Genomic DNA, 19975 nt, shown 5'->3' on the forward strand with positions numbered 1-19975 from the left:
TAAATGAAAGCCACTTTTCTCATACTACATAACTAGAAGAATATTTTTGTAAGTTTTCCAAGTATGGAAAAGACCACAATTTTATTCTAAGATCCTAACTCAACTTAGAGACAGTCTTCAAACTTTATTTTTAACTTTGTTCTACTTTATAAGGTCAAGACTGTAACTTTGAGTTGTTGATAAAGTAGTGAGCAACAGATGCAAATGACCTAGGGCTCAACACAGTTTAACCTCAAGTACAGAGGTGGATAGATCACATTCACTGTAAAGAAATAGTGATAAAAATAACCAGAAACAGCCTGAAATGTTTCTTAAAGGCACTAGCACTGAGACTGGGTCAGTGTGGGCCTTTTAAATTTGTAGGGTCTAACTTTACCCACTTCACTACACGATATCCAGAATGAATCTGGAAGAAAACTTGCAGGGAAAAAGAAAAAAAATTGAATAGCAAGACTACATTGAATTAAACAATATCTCCAAAAATCTAACAGTTCAAAACAGCCAAAAACTTTCACAGTCAACCTTTAACTGAAAGGCTAAGCTGCATAAGGAGAGTTTTGCTCTAATGTCTATAATTGAGAATATACTCTCCTAAGCAATAGGCCTATAAAGCAAAGGAGAAGAGGGAAGAGACGAAACTATTTCATGTACTACAACGGCTGACAACTAGAAGATACAAATGTGACATTACCCTTACAAAGGAGCTTCACTGGTGCCACATATTTTCTAAAATGGACTTTTTGGTGTGATTCCCCCATGAAGGATGCCTGATTGGTGGACATAAATATGATGAATAAAAACATTTGTACACATACAATGGAAAAAAGTCACGCACATTTTTCAGTGCTGAACCTGCAACATGAGATTCTTACAAATGTAAGGTTACAACTTGGACTTTTTTTTTTTTTTTTTTTTTTTTTTAAAAGGAACACCAAACCAAACTACTAAATAGATGAGTTTGCTTACGGTTGAGTTTGTCGTCACCAAGTAGACAGACATTACTACTTACTTCACTAGTCTGTTTTTTGTTTCCAAAACTTATGCCAATTTGTCAGTGGCAGGAAAATGTACTAAAAATATTTTAAAAATTGTTAATGGATAAAAAATATTTTAATAATCAATCAAGTTTGCCTACTTGGTACTGAGTGCCAATGAATTCCCCAGATATCAAAATGTGTTATCCTAAACACAAAAGTCACCAGAAGAGTCCTAAGATTTAGTATTAGGAATGTATAATTATGTGACCCCTCATACAAATAACTCATGTATTTAACTTTGGCTTGTCATAAATAATTGTATTGCATCTGACCAAATGCACTAGTTCTGTGTAAATATTCACATTATTTTAATATTATGATCCTCTGAAACCTTACCACAAATATTTAACCTAAGGCATAGCAAACAGGCCTATTGACATCAGTGGGGCTACTTGCGCTATGAAGTGAAGCAAGCAGCTCACTGCAGGATCAGAGCTTCTATGTCAGTGGTGGGCAAACTGCAGCCAGCCAGCTGCATGCAGCTCACTGGAGCTCCACCTGCAGCTTGCAGCACCCATACATGCCCCCCTTCTCTACACATCTTTTGCGCTGAGAGCACAGGATCCCTGCACTTCCCTCTCCTCCCTCAACCCAGTAGATTCAAAGTGCTGCAACTTGCCTGATTCATGCTCCAGCTCCACTCCTCCCTCTCCCTTCCAAGCTGGAACACTGCACATCAACTGTTCACAGCTGTTCATGCTCTGGGAGGGAGGGGAAAGAGAAGGGACACAGCGCAACTCAGTGGATTCGCAGTGCTCCAAAACTGCTGGAAAGGAAGGGGAGCAGGAGGAAGTGCGGGGCTCCAGCATCCCAGTGTGTGAGAGCAATGTGGGGAAGGGGATGGAGGAGGTCAGGAACATCGCAGGTGGAACACCAGTGGGCCATGGGCCACTGTGGCCCACTGAGGTGAAGGAGGCCCATTCATGTAGTGCACTTACTGTTCTTGGTTGCCCATCACCATTCTATGTGGTTATTCAAGGCAAGCTGCTAAGAAATTTAAGAACTGACATTTCATTCAGTTGACAGCTAGATATGCAGGGTGCCTTTAGGAGGCAAAGATAAATTGGGTGGGGAGAGAGGCACAGACACGAGTTTCTTTAACTCCCTTCCATCATTGATTTGATTAGTGATTTTTTTTTTTTATCTGGGAGTGGCTAATCATCTGTATACTATAAGAGATTTGTAAAAATATCTTTAAGTCACTTTCTTGCTCTTGGTGAAAAAAGACAAACATCATAAAATATTAGCAAAAATAACTGGATGTTGGGGAAAAACCCAAATAAATATTTTAATATGCAACAAAACACCAAACCCAGAGTGTTGATCCATTTAACTCTGAAATGTACACAGTGCATTCACATCAGATCTCTTAAATGGCTCTACCTTTAAGATGGCCTCACAAGACCCTCCCTCCCCAACAACTTCAGATGTTTATTTAAAATGTTAGATATTCTAGCATGTCCCCTTTCCAATTCTGAACTGAATTCACCAAGAACACATGCTGAAAAGCTACTCTGTTCCTTACAAGTGTCCTGATTAGCACCAGTGGGAATATCAGACTAAAAGCTATTGTTCCCAATCAAAAACGTGAAGAGATGAAAATGCCTCCTCCTTTCCATTAACCCCATCACTATTGTTACAAATTTAACTATTTGCTCTTGTGAATTCAACAAATTAAAATTACGAATACAGTATACTATCCCCATGCTAACACGAGTTTAGGATAACAGGTAAAGTTTTCAAAAGTGCCTACTAGACTCAGGAGACTAAAGCTCATATTTCAAAACTGAAAGCCAATGGGACTTCAGTTCTCAAGTATTTCTGAAATATGACCCATCATTACACTGTTATGCAATATAGCATCTCTGCTTTTCCTCTTCAGTAATATGATGAATGAACTCTGTCACATGGTGGTTTTATGCATTTCCCCTCTTCCTGTTAATACCACCATGCAGTTTTAGAATCAAACTTTTGCTGCCCTTTTAAGTCAGACAAGAAAAAGTGAAATGCCCTTACTGTACTGCAGGGACTATTTAATTACAATAGCTAATTAGATCAATTAATCCAAAGTGGTGGATCATTTTTGTCTTGATTTTTTTTTTTTGGGGGGGGGGGGGGAGATAAGAACCTCCCTAACTATATCATCCTACCCCATTTACCTATCACCTGTTTTTCTCGAGGCAATATGCAACACTCCTAATACACTACAATGACAGCAGGAATAATGCCAAGAGCTAACTCAGACACAGCTTTAAAAAAGCTGGAAGTCAGGCAGCAAAAACACCATCCATACTTTTGCTGCAAAAAAATTCCACCCCCAGGCGTGGATTTTGCTTTGTCTGCAGGCCAACAAAGTACTGTCCACATTAATACTTGCCACAGAAAAGCTTTTCTTCTTTGGGGTGTGGGCAAAGGGTAAGCCTCTGTGAATGCCAAAAGCTTTGTCACTCAGTTGCTAGAGTAGACAAAAAGCCCCAGACTCTGAATTTCTCTCTCTGAACTGTCTTGAACCTGACAACTTGAGATTCAAAAACAACAATTTTATGATCGATTTGCCCACTTGAACACAACTTCCAAAAATCCAGTCACTTCTCTTTTGAACACACTGGTATCATAAGCTCAGAGGGGTTGCCGTGTTAGTCTGTAGCTTCGCAAATAAGCAGTGCTCAGGCATCTTAGAGATTAACAAATTTATTGGGTCGTAAGCTTTTGTGGGTAAAACCCACTTCCTCAGATGACCGCTTGTTAAATCCTGAAGGAGTCAGGCTAGGCCTGACTTTGCACAGCCATTAGTACGGTTACCAAAAGTGGTTATTTTCTTTATGTCAATTGTAAGAGGGAAATGCAAACAAGTCAGAATGTTCATTTTATCAGATTTCACCATTTTCTGTTTAGTAAATGTGTTCTCTCTTTTTGTTTTCTAAAGGAATAGACACTAACTTTAGCTTGAAAGCAAACATCTATCGTGGCAGCTGTAAAGATTACAGATAAGGAACAGTCTGTGTTCACTGTTATTGAAAACCATGTAAGTGAGTATACTCATTTCTCTCTCAATAGTTACTTTGCATTCATAGGACATTTTCTATTAGCATATGGCAATTTGTTGAGGTCAATTAAATTTAGGCCTGAATTACTAATTTTTTTTTCTTGGCTACGCAAACTTACAAATGCTCACTCAATTACCTAATAGTAGTCAGTATACTTATTTTAAATTCAAAACAAAACAAAATACAAAAACAACAGTTTCTAGTAAAAAATTTGTGCCAACTCTTAGGTCACAAAAACAAAATAGAGAAACAGCACTTCAGACCACCTTAATTCAAACTGCTGCTTTGCTCTTTTTACATACCTCACTTCTTATAAATGGAACAGAACCAATAGTTTGCCATGTATGATTTAGCCTCTTTGTGCTCACAGATTTTATTTTTGCAAACTTTTATAGTTCTGCACTGACTACAAACAGTTCCTTGGAAATTTTTCAGGGCAGTCATTTAAGTTATATTAATTGTGAATGGCCAGAGTGGCAGCAGGATGCTATTTTCAATTCTCTGAGCACAACTGATTATTATGCCAATACTCATTTACTGAGATTTAAAATTCATCTTATGCCCATACTAATGTATATGTTAAAACTGGCATTCAGTGAAGATTTATGCAAATAAAAGGCACATGGATTTCCATGGAAGGTGAACACAAAACAGGCACAAACATGGCCAGTCCACAATGACATTAAATCCATTTGTTTGTTTAGGTTACACCTATTTCTAATGAATCATCTAAAGAAAGCTATTAAAATGCATTTCCTTATTGGGGTTTGGTTTGAAAAATATTTTTATTATGTTCCTTTCGCCTGTCTTCCACAAAATTTCATTATTAACTCGAGTGACTCAACTCACTGAAGAAAGTTAACAGAAACTTACACAGAACGATTAGATCTGCAGTGTCCAATACGTTTGCCACTTGTCACATCTGGCGAATAGGACACTGCATTGTGGCAAATACCAGGGTGGCCAACCTGTAGCTGTCTAGCCAAAACAGCTCTTGGAGCTTTTAAATGTAGCTCCTCCTGAGAGCCCCATGTGGAGTACTTTCTGGCCACCCCCTACATGCACCCTAACACTTGGAGGGAGAAAGGTGTTGCGGCAGTGGCAGCTCTGGTGAGTCACCGGCATTGAATTAGACCAGGGGATTTAGGGGAACTGGGGGGGTGCCTGGCTCTGGGGGAGATTTTTAATCAATAAACATCTGTAAGCATGGATTTCACTGCACACACAAAGCAACAGAAATTTTTGTTGCTTATTATCAAACTTACAGAAAGGCATGGAAAAATATTCTTGACAATTTACCAGAGTTTTGTTTTTAAGATGATAATTGTACTGTATATTTTAATCTATGATTATGACAATTTGTTTTTAGTGTCTAAATTCAACTTTTTAAAACTCAACCACCATCACAAAATAACTGTCTGACCTCCCAACAATTCCCCACAACTCTGAAAATGTAAATTGATTAAAAATGAAAAAAACTGAGAAGTAAACACTGATATCCACTCACATTATAAAAAGTAAAAATCCAAGTACAAGCCTAGCTATAAAAGTTAAAAATATCAATAGATTTTAATTTAACTGATGAATATTTCAGATTTGTTTTAGTACAGTTAGAATTATTTACTCAGAGGAAGAGGTTGCAGACTTGTAAGCAAATTCCCTTCATCTCCACCAATGTGACCCACATTTTTTTTGAAAAAATAACGATATATATGGAGTTGCAACCAACACATGAGTATTTTGGAGAAAGTTCGCAACCAAACATAGGTCTCACTCTAGATATTAACTAAATAACAGAAAACTCATTAACACAAACCTCTAACTTGGGAGCAACATCTTGTGTACATACAAACACAGAGTGATGTATCTTAAAAGTAGTAGTCCCTATAATTTTTTTCATCAATGTGTGGAATAAAATTATGTACAGAGGCATGTGCAAATGTGCACCACCAGTAAACACACAAAGTGCTGCATATGGGTGCATTGCTAATCAGCTTGTTGGTACCTCAGTCTTTCCTGGGTGGCTGCCCAAGCACTCAGCTTACATGGAAGATTGTTTAAGTGTTAGTACTAGGAAGCATATTGTCTAATTCATTTCCTTGTCTATTCTTACTATGTTTCATTGAATTTTTCACCCTTCCTAGCTTGTTTTCTCATACTGTTTCCCAGAAGTATCCCTTTCTTGGTCTTCAAATGGTTAACACTCTTTCACAAGAGCAGCTCTTTCTCTCATTTCTGAACAATCAAGCTGTGTCTCCACCCTACACATGACAATACTACTTTTTTTTTTTTTTTTTGTCACTTTACTATATAACCAGGCCTGAAATGTCAAGGGACACATTCAGGTTTGAGGCAGAAGTGAAAATAGTCCTGTTTTCAGTGCCCTGCTGAGGTGCCAACTACTTTGGAGCATCTAATTTGAATTCTGAGCCAGGAAGCTATTGCCATTACATATTGCTATTTTGAACTTTCAGACCTGAATACATATTTTACTGTGCTTGGATATTAACGTGCAGTAAAGCCGTTTATAATAGGATTAAATTATTGCTGTTTGTACTTCCACTTTTCACAATGGATATTCAAACCCTTCAAATATTAATTAAATCTTACAGCAATTCCTTGAGGAATACCACTACTGGACACAATTCCTCAGGTCTTACTGCATGGTGAAAGAAGTCATTTACTCTGCACATACTCTCCAAGTGACAAGAAGATTCCTCAATTTTGTTTTGACAGCATAAACTAAAAGCCCATCTATTAGTCTCTGGTCACCAGCTGAACTGTTCAGGTGACTTGACTCCTTTTCTTTACCAAGAACTGGTAGTTTGGTCAAGCCCATTTCTTTTTCTGTTTTTTCCCCCCACCCAGAAGATTAATGTAGGATTAAAAGTAAGGGAACTGATTCACAGCTGCCTGGGGAGCCTAGATCATGGGTCCCTAAAGGAGGAAAGTAATGTCTTAAGTAGCAAAAAATTCAGTATATCCTTTGGAATTCTATGCTCAAGCCTCAACTCCTTGGTGGTTATTTTCCCCAGGATTCTTGTTTCCCTGATAATGTGCCTACGCTACCTTGCACCCTGTAATTACATCTAATGCTGAATTTTAATGACTTAACCCACTACTGGGACTGTTCCATTGAGTGATTTCCGTGAAAACCTCAGCACACACAAGGTAATATTTTCAAGAGAAACTGAAGGTTAGAGGGGGAAAATGTCAGAATTAGGAACAGAATCTAGGTGCCCTTATTCAGTTCATTATTCCAGACAGCATCTGTCACAATGAGGCAAATTGATAGAATAAAGCACTAGGAACCATTCATTAATGACCCCCTAAAACACTGAAAAATAGCTTGGGAAAGCTTGCTGACTACCTGGTGGTGACACACACACACAATTAAAAAACACAGCGAAAATAGTAAAAATGTGTGTGCATATACACAAGAGCTACATTTGTATTGGAGCTTTCATACAGTTTCTGTACAAATGCTCCACGGCAAAGTAGTGGCCCAACATGAGAAAAAGATATTTGCATTTACAGAGAAAGACGTCTAGTGTCAACATCACATGCAAACAGTGTAATGAAGCTGCTCTAGTCTTACATAAACATCTTATGACTAATTTGTTTAAGTTTATGACTGTAGAACAAAGATACTTAGAGCTTCTTCATGACGTCTGAACCTCTTTTCCATATGATATTTAATTGCTCAGTATAGCTTATGCTATGAAAAAAACCCTTCTACACTGCATTAACTGCATGCGGATCTAAGGGTCAATAAAATAAATTTTTCAGGGCCACAAGACTATATGTCATTAAATTCAACCAAGAAACATATTCAATGTTTTTTGTTTTCAGACTAACTTCATACAAATAAATTCTCTAGACAGGTTTACTGTCTTTTTTTTGCTACACAAATGCTATGCTTTTTAATCAGGTACCAAAATCCTTTGGGCATCATCTTGGTGCCTACAGAAATTCAAACAGCGTAAGTTCAGTCTTACTCCTAAATCTCACTGAAGTTAAAACCAAATGAATACGACAACATAAGTTGAAATATCTTACTTAGAATAGCTAGTGAAGTTCAGTTGATTCTGAGGTGGCACTGGTTTAGCAAGCTCAGGGTGATGGCTGGCAGGAACCTGTGCAGATGGCTTATTTTCAAAAGTCCTGCGATCAAAGTATGAAAGCTGCTTCCGATAGTACTCTTCATCTTCCTCAGGATCATAGTGATTTGAACGTACTATGTCTTCAGATGGCTTTGCTTGAGGTCTCTGTGGTTCTGGAGCCCTAATAGCAATGATGACAATGCTTTACTTACTTGTTTGTTTTGCAGAGGGGGGGTGTTATTTTTAGAAGGTTTTTGTATTTTAATTAGGGTTTCATATCCCACATGCTTCTTTGTAATCTAGCTAACCAGAATACAACTCATACAACTTTGCAGAAATACATTTACAACTACTATAATACTAGTCACTCCCATAAACAGAATTACATTTAGTTGACAAAATATGAAGGCTTACCAATGACGAAACCATGGTTTCCCAAACTGGGGGGCATGCCCCCCAGGGGGTATCGTGAAGAAATTCTAAGGGGGGGGGGGAAGTGCGCAAGGCAACTCAGCCCCCTTATCACTCCCCCACCCCAAGAAAGAGCTGGCCTTTCCTTCCAGTTCTCAGCCCCTGACATTTTACGTGGATGACCCAGCACAGTCACTATAAAAAGCAGGCAGCTGCTGCCTCCTGCAAAGGTGACTGAGGGCGGGTTGTGAGGTAGAGAGAGGAGGAGGATGGGGTGAGATGGGAGGGCTGGGGTGCCTGGCTTGGTCGGCTTGGGCTGGTGGGTGGGCGGCTGGCCCCAGCATTGCAATGCTCAGGTAGCTTGGGCTGGCGGCTGGCCCTGGTAGCACAGTGCTTAGATGGCAGAAAGGCAGCTGGCCCCAGCAGCCCAGAGCTCAGGCAGCTAGCCCCAGCAACATGGGGCTCAGGTGGGCGGCTGGCCCAGGCAGAGTGAGGCTTGGGCGGCCCTGGATGGCGGGAAGGTGGCTGGCCCTGGCAGCATGCAGCTTGAGTGGGCAGCTCAGGTGGCTGGTCCCAGCAGTGCAGGGCTTGGGGGGGGGGGGGGGGCGTGTGGGCAAGTGGGTGGTTTGGTTGGGCAGCTCTGGCGGCCAGCAGCAAGGCAGCTGGCCAGCTGGGGCTGCACCAGGCACCCACAAGGGGCCAAGAAAAACTATTTCTGGTTATTTTTAAATAACATTTTTATATCAAGTTTTTGTGTTTATTTTAAATTACAAATAGAATTTTTTGTTAAAGGGGGTTGGATGATGGTAAAGAAGAAGTAGGTAGGCAGGCATGAGGGTTTCTCAAAAAAATCAAAAACAGGGGCATGATGCTGAAAAGTTTGGGAACCACTGGACTGAACAGTAGACTGAGAGCAAACTCTTTGGCTATGTCTATACTCGCACAAAACTTCGAAATGGCCATGCACTTCAAAATTGACGTGGCTCCAGGCTCATCCAGACGGGGCTCCTTTTAGAAAGGACCCCGGCAACTTTGAAATCCCCTTAATCATATCTGGTGTTAGGAATAAGGGGATTTCGAAGTTGCTGGGATCCTTTCGCAAAGGAGCCCTGTCTGGACGAGCCGCGCAGTGGCGAGCTGCGTCAATGTCGAAGTGCCCCAGCTGCCGGCATTCTAATGAGGCGCTGACTATGTATTTCAGAGCTTCATTAGTACATTTTGAAATGGCCATTTCAAAGTTTTGGGCTAGTGTAGACACAGCCTTTAAGCCATTAACATATATTGTATTGAGGTTAGCTAAGGAGGCTGTACCACAAATGGTAAAACTCCCTTAACAACCCTTCCTTTGACTTAAACCTCCACTTTGCTTTTGTCTTTTCTTATACCATAATTATTTCTTTCTTAAAAGGATCTCAGAAAGGCACAGTGAAGTTCTGTCTGTCTTCCATCAGCGTAGCCTTGGTAACCCCTGTTACAGATAAACATGTCACACTTATGTAATCCTTTACTATTATTTTAAATACCCAAGCAAAAGTATACCACCATTAAACATGTGCACATTAACTGTTTGGTTACATCCTTGTGTATTAATGAGAAACAGTACATTTACCTGTAAATTGTTTTGTCGTGTTCATACTGATTTTGAGAGGTTGGTTTGGAACCACTCACTGTGGCAATGGTAGGTTTAGGAGCTAGCTCTGGAGGCTGTTTTAAAAAAAAAAAAAAAAATCAAATACATGTACATTTACTTCATTACACTTCTGTACTTCAAAAGTACTCGTACCATTCCTTTAAAAGAAAACGATATGAATCGAAGGATCAAAACCTGTAGCAAGTGTGAGTGGGTAACAAATTCCCCTCAATAAAACTTTCCAATTCCTGCTTTTAACATACACTATCCTGAAGTTAGGTAGCTAAGAAAGCAGTACAACAAAGAACTCCCTCTCTTTATATACACACCACAAACATTGTATTATCTGGCACTCCTGGTGGGGAAGGCTTGCTCCACCAGCCCTTCAGCCACTGCCACCAACCACATAACTGGCCATCAGCCAATCCTGCTGCTGCCACCACCGTCAGCCAGGCCCAGACAGACAGCTGGCCTCTAACCCCGCTGCCACTGACAGTCAGCTAACCCTGACCAGGCACCTGGACTCAGGATCACAGGCCACAGCCAAGCAACTGGATGACATGCCAGTTCATTGAGCTTGCCAGTAATCCAAACTCGGGATAACCAGGCTTTTACTGTATATGCTAAGATTTCTCTGTTTTGGTATGGCATCTCCTTTGCTTCCTAACTTCCATGTACCATCAGTTTAATAACAGAAACGGAAGCTTATTTACACATAAATTATTTACCTTAACAGCAGGTGTGTCATTAGGCTCCTTGATTTTTTCCATCGATGCAGATCTTTTGTTTTCAAACATTTTAACTCTAGTTAGCACTGACTGCGGTTTCATGGCTGGATCTTCTTCTTCCTCTGTTGAAGTTGGTGGTGTAGGCAGTGATTTACTGTTGGAAGGCAGTACTTCTGGTTTGGTTTGTGATGAAGTGGGAGGGGGAAGAGGAACATTTGCAGTGCTATGAGAAGGCTCATACTGTCCTGGTTTCACATTATATCCTTGTGGACGGCCTTGTTCATAGGCCCTTGTATGTGGATCGAAGTACTGCTTAGGTTCAGGAGACTTAGATATTGCTGAAGGGTATGGCTCGACTTCTGGTTTATATCGACTGTGAATATCATAGCCAGCAGTGGGCTGTTCTTCATATCGCAGCTGTGACAGACCAAAGTTTTTAGGAGCATGTTCATAGCGAGGCCTGCTGTCATAAACCATTGCAGGTGGTTCTTCAAAGCGAGGCTGTGCTGGATAGTGGCTGTGTTCTGTGCTCTCTTCTGCATTTTGTCTGGGGTTGAAGTCCCTAGGAGGTTGGTTATCATAAAGTGGTCTGGGCTGGTAGGGTTGTTTTTCATCATAATATGTCCAGTGCTCCTCATAAGGAGGTATACGGTCATCATAATGTAGATGAGGATCATAACCATGGGAAAACTGATCTACATAGTTCGTAGAATCATACTTGTATGTTGATTGCTCATGTTCTCTACTGGGTTGTTTCTCTGCATACTGAGCCTGGGATTCATAGACCAGATTTGACTCTCTCTCCTGTCTCTTTACTGGATGATTGACTGCTGGCTGTTTTAAGACATAGTTTTGTCTTGATGCCTCCTCACTGATGTATGGATCCTTTTTATATACCTGTAGAAAAAGAAGATCTCATGTGTAACATGAAAAAAGTGATTGTGCAAGCAGAAATAGGTAAAATTAGGTTTGGGGTTTACTTTAAATTACAGGGAAAAGCAGCCTATTCTTAAACATGAATTTTTTGAAATATGAAAATTAAAGTCTGATATTTGTGCGAATGTATTCAATATATTCTGATCTATATATTTTATAACTATCCACCTCCATTTAGTATATGAGAAACCATAAGGCACGAGACACATCTGGGATGAAGTTGAGGACAAGACAGGTTTTTCACAAAGGTTCATTAATGAACAGCATAGAATGTTAATCATTTAAATCTAATGCTCAAATAAAAATAAATATAATAAATCAGACAAATCAAGTCATTTAAAATTTGTTTTCTAGAAAAAAATGCAAGAGGTACAATTTGAAGCCATGCAAACAAAAAAAATAGGATGATTCTTAGCCATTTTGATTCACTACTGTATATTTTGTGAACCATCAGAAAAATCAAAAGGAACCCTCCAGTAAGGAGCAAACAAAATAATCATGTGCTAGCTTGATGTACATCACCAAATTAGTGCAATTATGCAGCACAGGTACCTTTGTTGGATCTATATGCGGTGATAAGGATGATGGGTCTTGATCTCTTAGCATTATATGAACCCCCTCAGTGCTTGGTGTTCTTAAGGGGCCAGCTTGTAGTTGAAAGGAGTTGTAAGGAGCTGGGTTGTGCTCCTCCAATCTGACATTGGTTAGATTTACATTAGGATTAACAGCAGAAGGTGATGAGGTTGCAGGGTTTGTTTCAGGCGACGGGAAAAGGTAAGGGACTGCAGGTGAGGCTTCTGCTTTCTGTGAAGTGTTTAAAATATTTTAAATGTAACGCTCTTGTATGATGCTATGACTAATCAAACACAGTTTCTACATGTATAGAGCACCGATAGAAAGTATCAGGCACTAGTACTTTTCAGAAGTTGTAGAAATTCATTATATTGCCTTTTACAAAGTGATGCAGATAGCTAAATATAGAGTAGCCTGGAACTTTACATCAAAATAAATCACAGTCCCTTTACTGTCTTCTGGTGTGCACTCATAATATTACTAAGGAATGTACACAAAAGTCCCTGCTTCAAAGATTTACACTCTAAGGAGAGTACCTCTTGTCAAAATGTAAAGTTGCTACGTACCGCTTGAGATGAAACCGTTTTAAATCCTGGAGAGTCTATTCCATGATTTGTCTGGCTCTGAGTTTGTGATGCATAAGGAGAATATGTTTGAGTTTCATGATGCATTCCAGAGGAATCCTCTCTTACAGGTTCAGAGGACCGTGTAATAGCGGATTCAGGAGGAGTCCCAACTTCATCATTGAGTGTTTCATCAAGCTCTTGATCAGTGTAGGCACCCCCTTCTGTATCTGTGTCATCATAGTCTGAAGTATGTCTACTATCTGTGCTGTACATGGAGTACTCACTACCAGGAGCCGACAGGTATGAAAGGCGATCATCATGTAAGTCAAGGTCATCACTTGTAGCACCATCAGCCTGTGTCAAACAAAATTAAATTAAAATCTTCAATCATTTTCAAAGGATGGCTTTCACCTTTCATGTCCAGAGCTGTTCATAGTTGTCAACTGAGTCAGTTGATTCTTTTAGACCTGTTAGTGAAACGCAGAATTAGAAATGAAAAGCTCTCTCATTCCACGAGAAAACCAAATTGTCTTTAAAGCACAATGAGAGAAATGGAATACAGGGGTTTACAAATACAGTGTTAACCATTAGGAGCAGCAATGCCACAAGGACCGTTCTTAAGCCACAAATATCCACTCTCTCGTTTACTTCACAACAATCTTGATATGATCATAAAAAAGGGAAAGGAAAGCACACTCAACTGTATTGTATAAAGAACACTCACAACTGTATTCTATTGTATAAGTTCAGTAACATTTTATCATTCCCACTCAAAGAAAAGGGAAAGTGACATTTCTTACCTTTCCTTCTGAAACCCATACCAACTGGTTCTGTTGCTGCTGAATTGCTTCCTTCAGTGCTCCATACCAGCCATCATTCATTGAATTCAAGTTAATGGTAGCTAAAAATAAAATGGGAGTAATGTAACTTCTTATATAACATGTCTTTTTCATTTGGAGAAATTTCTGGACCACTGCCACCAAATGCAATGTGAATTCTGAGTTTAAATAACCTCTGTGGCACTTTGTATACATGTATTTACTTATTTCTGCCTTTTATATAGTTTGGGGCATTTTAACAGTTAATAATGAGAGCTAAATTCAGGCACAATTTTACTCTAAAAGAAACTGTTAATATGTCATCTTCCTCCTTAAAATACTTTCTTCTTGTGTTTAACCAGAGTCCTTTTAGATTTCATAGTAAGTTTCTAATGGTTTTTACTTCTGATGGCCTAGCCAAGCCAATGCAGCTAAAAGAGGTGGCTTACCAACCTGTCTCTCAGCAGGACAAATATTTAGTAAATTCCACCGGTATGAAACTACACAAATATAGCAGAGGTAATCTTGTCTATAAAGCCCCATATTATTAGGGCTGAAACCTAAAGAAGAAAGAACATTGCTTGACTGAGCTCACCAATTGCCAGCCCTGCAAGCAAAATCAAACTTAACTAGTGAAACTGATCCTATTTGATTCAGGAACCAAATCCAGCAAAGTAGCTAAATGACCCAGCGTTGCTTGGGGCTTTAAATGAAATAACTTCTTCCCTCCCCAAACCCTTTTTGGAAAATAAAACAATGTATATGCTTTATGCAAATGATTGTATTTTTGGAAAATGAAAGAACACACAGTTTGTATTACTATAAGTCTGAGAATGGGTCAATAATTACATAGAGCTTGATGGTAGACAACACATGCAGTGTTTGTTTTTTGCTAGAAAGAGAGAGCTAGGTGAGTGTCAGAGTGGGTGGCACACAAGTGAGAGCAGGGAGCTGGGAGTGTTGGGGCGCTCACAGCATGTGGTAGAGTGCTACAGTGAGGACACCGGGTGGCAGATAAGGTCCATGGGCTTATTGTGTGGTGGGGCTGAGAGGTTGAAGAAGGGAAGGCAAGGGTTTGGGTGTGAGGGGCTTAGGACAGAGAGCGGGGGTGCTTGAGTAAGGGTAGGATAGTGGGGACTCAGCACAGCATTTGGCATGAGAGTGAAGGACTGGGAAAGGAATGGGAGTGTAGATGTAACAGCAAGGGTTTTGGTGTGGGGGCAGCTTAGGGCAGGGATACAGTGTAATAAGTGACCAGGAGGCTGCGGGTTATGTGTTGGGGCTTAGAAGGCAGGCTGTAGCCAGAGTGTGCTTAGTGGAATGGTGAGGGTAGGGGTGGAATGAAGGAAGAGGGTTCGGTGTGTGGAAGGGTCAGGGCATAGGGTGGGGGTGCAGACATCAAAGTATGGGTTTTGTTGGTGGTGTGCAGGGCAGGGGTTAGAAGGTAGGGGAATAAGGCCAGTGCACTGGAAGCTAAGGGCAGAGAGTGTATGGGAGGCGTGGGGGGTGTCAGTCAGGGCACAGGAAGTCACAGAGAAGGCGGCTTATGGCAAGGGATTGGGGAGGTCTCAGGTGGCTAAATAGGGATGTCCACCGTGGCAAGGTGGAGGTGGCTACTGGGAAGCAAGGCTATGCTGCACAGCCCTGGCATATCCTGGGGGTCTGGGTCACAGTTCCTGGCCCCTGTGGCTCTGGAGGTGGGAGGAGAGAGCTGGGTTAGGCCAGCTTCTGCAGCCCCAGCTGTAGCTAACGGGCACCTTCCCACACACCAGCAGAGGTTTGGGCAGGGCTCCTTGCTGGGAACTATATAAACTTGGGGGAAGTGAGGGGCAGGATGGAACTGGTCTGGGGCTTCTTCCCTTGGCCCTGGCACAGCAGCAGCAGCAGGAGAGCTGGAGCCAGGCCTGTGCCTTTTTATTCTGGCCCGCTGGAAGTGGAAAGGCTGGGGTTCTTTCCTGCCTCCTGACACAACAGCAGCGGAGGGGTAGGGATGACAGCTGTTTCCCCCAACCTCACATGAGTGGGGAGGAAGGGAGGGATGGGCTTGTGGCCACAGCCTCTTGAAGGAGGAAGGCAGATAACTGTGGGGGAGATGCAGGGGAGGAGCAGGGGTCTTGAGATAAACGGTATTGGTGGAGCTTTGAAAAACTTGTGAAATACACTAGCCAACTTTTTATTAACATTTGCAGGGTTTAGATGTAACTGGTACTAGCAATGAAAATCTAAAAATTATATTTGTCCCACACAACAGACGTTATTCAAACCTATGTTGGATGTATTAACCCTGCCCCAATATAAGCTGGACTTGGTTCATAAATATTTCGTGTTTACTTACTTGTGAAGAGATGATGATTATTTTTCCGTAGCTTGTGAGCTCTTTCATACAATTTTCTGGCACTTTTCCGTGATTCTGGACACAATCTCATTCTCATGGTTTTTACACCTTGCTTGGAATCGGGGTTGAGGAACACCACAATAGGATACCACTGTGCATAATTCAGACGATCCACTGCATTTGGCGTGACATCTAATAAAGCATGTTTATCCTGCAGAAAAAGTAGTATATATACACAAGAAAGTAAAACTTTTAAGCTCTCGCTACATAGTTGATGTCTTCCAGGGTGGATAAAAAGCTGAATACTAAAATCTCTTCTAAAAATAACAGCTACAATTAAATCTCATCACAGATACGCTACACATTCACTTACAAGCTCTTAAAAAGGAATTCATGGGTCTCGTCTGTCCAGCCTACCAACTCTCTCTCACTTCTTGAAAGTTCTGGGCTATCAATTCCTGTTTCTCAGCAGACTAAAAAGTAGCACATGGGCAAGAGACAAAAGCTAAAAAGGACTGTTTTTGTTCTGTGCTTAGGTGATGGACGGACTTTGGCCAAGCTTAGCAGAGGAGTTAAAACACTGTCTTAACAACAGAGATAACCTGCATGAAAGGATGGAAGCTGCACAGAAAGGAACAGTAGAATGGACTGGAAGAATAGGCTTGTACCTTCAGGATTGCAAATGTTCTAAAGAAGGTGCTAATGTAGATGGAGGCTTCGTTTAACATAGCACCGAAGAACCTGAGAAGGATCACAGGAGACTGACAATAGCAGTTCACTGTGTCTGCTCAGTCCACCTACACCAGACAGAACCGGGGGCTTTCTGAAGCCATGCTTACTCTTAAAGGGATCCAATTTTCCTCTGCCTCACTACTATCTGCAGGGCCCTGGATTTGGTGGTGATGGGGAACATCAACTATCCAGATATATGTTGGGAAACTAATACAACGGGGCACAGACTATCCAGTAAATTCTTGGATTGCATTAGACACATTTTTTTATTCCAAAAGGTTGAAAGCGCCACCGGGGGGGGAAGCTGTTCTTAATTTGATTTTGACAAGTAGGGAGGAATTGGTACAGAACTTGAAAGTGGAAGGCAGCTTGGGTGAAAGTGATCATGAAATCAGAGTTCACAATTCTAAGGAAGGGTAGAAGGGAAAACAGCAAAAGTAGAGATAATGGATTTCAGGAGGGCAGATTTTGGTAAACTCAGAGAGCTGGTAGGTAAGGTCCCATGGGAAGCAAAACTGAGTGAAACAACAGCTGAGGAGGGTTGGCAGTTTTTCAAACGGACATCATTAAGGGCCCAAAAGCAAGTGATCCCGCTGCGTAGGAAAGATAGAAAATATGGCAAAAGACCGCCTTGGCTTAACCAGGAGATCTCGCATGATCTCAAAATAAAAAAGGAATCATAAAAAACGGAAACAAGGACAAATTACAAAGGATGAATATAGACAAACACCACAAGAATGCAGGAGGAAGATTAGAAAGGCTAAGGCATAAAATGAGTTCAAACTAGCTACAGGCATAAAGGGAAACAAGAAGGCTTTTTATAAATACATTTGAAACAAGAGGAAGACCAGGGACAGGATAGGGCCATTGCTCAGTGAGGAGGGAGAAACAGTAACAGGGAACTTGGAAATGGCAAGATGCTTAATAACTTCTTTGTTTCGGTCCTCACTGAGAAGTCTGATGAAGCAATGCCCAACATAGTGAATGCTAGTGGGAAAGGGGTAGGGTTAGAAGTTGAAATAAAAAAAGAATAAGTTAAAAATCACTTAGGAAAATTAGATGTCTGCAAATCACCAGGGCCTGATGAAATGCATCCTGGAATACTCAAGGAGCTGATAGAGGAGGTATCTGAGCCTTTATCTATCATCTTTGGAAAATCATGGGAAACAGGAGATTCCAGACGACTAGAAAAGGGCAAATATAGTCCCCATCTATAAAAAGGGGAATAAGCATAACCCAGGAAACTACAGGCTAGTTGGCTTAACTTCTGTGCCAGGAAAGATAACGGAGCAGGTCATTAAAGAAACCATCTGCAAGCACTTGGAAGGTGGTAAGGTGATAGGGAACAGCCAGCATGGATTTATAAAGAACAAATCATGTCAAAGCAATCTGATAGCTTTCTTTGACAGGGTAATGAGACTTGTGGATAGGGAAGAAGCGGTAGATGTGGTATACCTAGACTTTAGTAAAGCATTTGATACAGTCTCACATGATATTCTTATAAAAAAAGCTAGGCAAATACAATTTAGATTAGGCTACTATAAAGTGGATGCATAACTGGCTGGATAACTGTACTCAGAGAGTAGTTCTTAATGGTTCTCAATCCTGCTGGTTCTGTTCAATATCTTCATCAATGATTTAGATATTGACATAGAAAGTACGCTTATTATGTTTGCAGATGATACCAAGCTGGGAGGGGTTGCAACTGCTTTGGAGGATAGGGTCGTAATTCAAAATGATCTGGATAAATTGGAGAAATGGTCTGAGGTAAACAGGATGAAGTTTAATAAGGACAAATGCAAAGTGCTCCACTTAGGAAGGAACAACCAGTTTCACACACATACAATGGGGAGAGACTGTCCAGGAATGACTACAGCAGGAAGGGATCTAGGGGTTACAGTGGACCACAAGCTAAACGTGGGTCAACAGTGTGATGCTGTTGCAAAAAAAAAAAGCAAACGTGATTCTGGGATGCATTAACAGGTGTGTTGTGAACATGACACGAGAAGTCATTCTTCTGCTTGTTAGGCCTCAGCTGGAGTAGTGTGTCCAGTTCTGGACACCGCAGTTCAAGAAAGATGTGGAGGAATTAGAGACGGTCCAGAAGAGAGTGACAAGAATGATTAAATGTCTAAGAGAATGTGACCTATGAAGAAAGGCTGAAAGAATTGGGCTTGTTTAGTTTGGAAAAGAGAAGATTAAGGGGCGACATGATAGTTTTTCAGGTATCTAAAAGGGTGTCATAAGGAGAAGGGAAAAAACTTGCTCTTTTTGGCCTCTGAGGATAGAGCAAGAGGCAATGGACAAACTGCAGCAAGGGACGTTTAGGCTGGACATTAGGAAAAAGTTCCTAACTGTCAGGGTGGTCAAACAGTGGAATAAATTGCCTAAGGAGGTTGGGGAATCTCCATCTCTGGAAATATTTAAGAACAGGTTAGATAGATGTCTATCAGGGATGGTTTAGACAGTACTTGGTCCTGCCATTAGGGCAGGGGGCTGGACTCGATGGCCTCTAGAGGTCCCTTCCAGTCCTAGTATTCTATGATTCTATCTTGGGAGAGCTTCCCCTTTAAGGTACTCAGCTATGAGGTCAAAGACAAAAGGTTATTGAGAAGCACAGATGGTTTTCAGGTGGACTCCTTAACAGGAGCTCTGCTTCTGTAGATTTTTAAGGGAGGTCTCTGAGGCTTTTCCTTTTCCAGGAGAGACTTGCATCGGGGTTGATGAGCTGCTAAATTAACACCCCTCCATAGACTGATGCGTGGGGAGGGGTTCTTCCGACTTGGCACCAAAACTGAACAATAGCAGTAATCCATTATAAATATGAGCAGCAAATGCACTTAAGTCACCAACCACAATGGCCTCAACATGTCTGGCATCATTTAAATCCTGGACACCTGGCCATGTTCCTCTCATGGAAGAAATAAACCAAACTATTTAACTAACTTACTAAATAAAACTAAAATAAACTAAGTTAGACCAAAGCAAGCTAAGGCACATACCATAAAGACATACCACTGCAGAAGAGCCAATAACCTAATGGTTAGGTACTAACCTGG

General features: G+C 41.0%; 1 protein-coding gene across 5 annotated transcripts in view; it reads right to left on the reverse strand.

Moving 5' to 3' along the window:
* Positions 1-19975, reverse strand: part of TJP1 (tight junction protein 1) — a 148084-nt gene that overhangs the window by 20872 nt on the left and 107237 nt on the right. For 4 of the 5 annotated variants that reach the window (XM_075007346.1, XM_075007345.1, XM_075007344.1 and 1 more), the window contains 7 exons: positions 16185-16395; positions 13832-13932; positions 13032-13385; positions 12445-12696; positions 10957-11853; positions 10208-10302; positions 8144-8368 (listed from right to left, as the gene is read on the reverse strand). In XM_075007346.1, the coding sequence (XP_074863447.1) occupies positions 8144-8368; positions 10208-10302; positions 10957-11853; positions 12445-12696; positions 13032-13385; positions 13832-13932; positions 16185-16395 (2135 nt within the window). The remainder of the gene's footprint in view (positions 1-8143; positions 8369-10207; positions 10303-10956; positions 11854-12444; positions 12697-13031; positions 13386-13831; positions 13933-16184; positions 16396-19975) is intronic. The other variant, XM_075007348.1, reaches the window with a different exon arrangement.

Source organism: Carettochelys insculpta, chromosome 12 (genome assembly GCF_033958435.1).
Source record: "Carettochelys insculpta isolate YL-2023 chromosome 12, ASM3395843v1, whole genome shotgun sequence".
NCBI lineage: Eukaryota > Metazoa > Chordata > Testudines > Carettochelyidae > Carettochelys > Carettochelys insculpta.